The sequence below is a fragment of the Etheostoma spectabile genome, chromosome 15 (genome assembly GCF_008692095.1).
Source record: "Etheostoma spectabile isolate EspeVRDwgs_2016 chromosome 15, UIUC_Espe_1.0, whole genome shotgun sequence".
In the NCBI taxonomy this organism is placed as follows: Eukaryota; Metazoa; Chordata; class Actinopteri; order Perciformes; family Percidae; genus Etheostoma; species Etheostoma spectabile.
In genome coordinates, this window is record NC_045747.1 from 2,250,132 (window position 1) to 2,252,932 (window position 2,801).

General features: G+C 32.8%; 1 protein-coding gene across 1 annotated transcript in view; it reads left to right on the forward strand.

Annotated features, from left to right (window-relative positions):
• Positions 1 to 1,522: 1,522 nt before the first annotated feature.
• LOC116702436 (interferon-induced very large GTPase 1) overlaps positions 1,523 to 2,801 on the forward strand; it is a 12,514-nt gene continuing 11,235 nt past the window's right edge. Inside the window, exons 1-2 of the mRNA XM_032536625.1 lie at positions 1,523 to 1,622; positions 1,753 to 1,790. Coding sequence (XP_032392516.1) covers positions 1,535 to 1,622; positions 1,753 to 1,790 — 126 coding nt within the window. The 5' untranslated portion in view covers positions 1,523 to 1,534. The remainder of the gene's footprint in view (positions 1,623 to 1,752; positions 1,791 to 2,801) is intronic.

Consider the following 2,801-nt stretch of genomic DNA (forward strand, 5'->3'; position numbering starts at 1 on the left):
CACTGATTATTTCTCCTTTAACCCTTGTATTGTCTTCACTTTCCGGACCCTCTTTTGTCCCTCGTGTCAGATTGACCCCTGTGACTTGCTTGGGGTTTTAAAAACAATTCTATAATAAAATGTTTCTTCATAATCTATCAACAAACATTGTCTTTATCTCAATTTCAAACAATTGAGGTAACACAAATGTTTAGGGAATGCAATCAGTCTCTAATAGAACACAATTATAAATGGAAGTTTGATTCGTTTTTTGTCATAAGGTTATAGTTCATGTTAAAAATCCACTATGTGATCATTCTTATCTTGGAAAAAGTGGGCATATCCAGAATAATTTTCTGAATCGAGTCAGGAAGACATGTTTATCACTGTAAATAAGGTAAGGCCATTGATTTTCAGGTAGAAAAAAAAGTATATTTGTACCATTTTTCTTCTTGGAAAAATTTGAAATGGGTCAATTTGACCCCAATACCATACAAGGGTTAAGGCTTTTCTACTCTGAATTTGTAATTTTTGTACAAAGACAACAGGCCATTTGATTTACATATACACTTGTGTGAAAAAGTTGTATTAAGTTTGCTTGCACACATTATCACTTAGGGTACCCCTGTGTACTTAATAACACTGCATACACACACATCCCAAATAAACACAACTAGCATTGTAAAAATGTAAGAAACAATATATATTTTTAAAGCTTTTATTGTCTGAACAAAGTGCATCATTATCATTTTCACTTTTAAGATATTTAAATTGGTTAAACACCATTTGCAACTCATGGTGACAACACCACACATGTAAAAATAGTACTGAATACTAAAAATGTAGGATATAATAATAATGATCAACTCCTTTGTTTCATATCCTGCTCAGTGCGAAATTTGTAAATAATGGTTATTTAAACTTTTATAATCAGAACAAAGTGCGTCATTATCATCTTTACTTTCACTTTTAAACTAGCTGAACCACATTTGTGGCCACCACCCAGGCATCTGGATGATTAACTGCCTCCTCGGGACTGTAGACACGACAACTCGGTTTCTCTGCAGAATTTAATTGTTGCACTGTTTCCTCACAGAATCTAAAAGTATTTCAATCAGGAGAGACATGTTGCAGATATGCGGTAGTTACACACAGCATGATAAAATGTACATTTATGTGGATAACAGCTGAACTGATTTAGGAGTGCATCAAATAAAAGTAAGGTCTTCTACATTACTTGTTTATAGTAGAGGTGAGGTATACAGTATATCTGACACAATGCTACCTTCAGATTTCACATAATTAATGTGTTAAAATGTACCCAGCTGTGTGTCCAAACCCCTTCAGAACCATAAATAAAAAGTGCACTTTGTTTTAGATTTGAGGAACAATCTTAGCTGCAGTGAAATAGGGCTTTTCACAGTCTACGTGTTAGAAATATATACTTTTATATCAAACTCATATTTTCTAAAAGATATTTTGCTCAATAAGCTTTAATGTTTGTTACAGTAGTCTGAATGTCTTCTCCTGTGATTCTTTGAAGCAAGAAGCCGAGATGGAGGAGGAGGAGGACAGTGACGCTACAACAGATAGTGAATCGTCTAAAAGCATGTCTGCAGGCCCATCTGTGACAAATGAGAACGGTAAAACTGCAATCTGAAAATTAGAAAATAAATCCTCAATGAAGATATGTTGTTAGTTAAGTTACCAAATAATTGTTTCCACTTATATTTGAGACAGTGTGATCTGCTTTCTGTTGTTTTCCTGTAACAGATAAGTTGGGGGAGAGTTCAGCTGAAACCAAAGTAAAGGTAAGCTCTCTCTCCTTCATTAGTTATCAGCTATAAGTCTACGTTATGAAGTACGTCAGCTCAGATCTCGTATCCATATATCATATATTCAGCTGGAGATTGGAGCTGTTTTCATTTTGAGTATAAACTTAAACAGACTTTAACGCCACCAGAAGTTGCGCTTTAAAACACCTTGCTTTCATTTGATGTGATTTGTTTTGATGAAAAGTTTTTATTTTAGAAATCGCATCCAATCACATTTAAAAATAAAATATACAATTAAATTAAAATATAAATAATAATAATAATATTTATTATTATTATAATAATAATTCAAAAACTTCCAACCTATCCCCAGGACTTACAGGGTCGTAACGGATATATCTGATTTATTTATTTACTGTACACACTGTAAAACTACAAGTAAAAGTCTTGCATTGAAAATGTTCCCTAAGGAAAAGTATACGTTTCATCAGAAAAATGTACTTAAAGTTTTTAAAGTAAAAGTACTCAATGCAGAAAAGTCCTCACATTTTAGAAACTGGAAAAGACTAAAACAATTCTGTCAAGTGTTTAATTGGCTGATAATTTCAGCTTGACTTACAGGCCTGTATATTGCTGGGTAGTTTAATTTATAATAAAACATTTTATAAACTATATGTGATTTGTGCAAACATCTTAATTTGTAAAGTAACTAATAACTAAAGCTGTCAGATTTATGTAGAGGTAATTACAATTTTACAGTAGTATACTAGAGTAGAAGCACAAAGTGGTATTAAAAGAAAAGACTAAAGTAAAGTTCAAGTACCTGAAATTTGTACTTAAGGACAGTACTTGAGTAAATGTACTTAGTTACATTCCCCCACTACCGGAGGCTAACATTTCTTAGCAGCCAGATGCTATTTGTTCCTGGAGTCGTTTTCAGACCCATTTTTATGGGAAGTTGACTGTTGATCTATGTGGATAGCTCTGAGAAATGTAAGAATTCAATGAATATTTTATTTATTTGCTATTGTCCTGTGAATTGGTGTG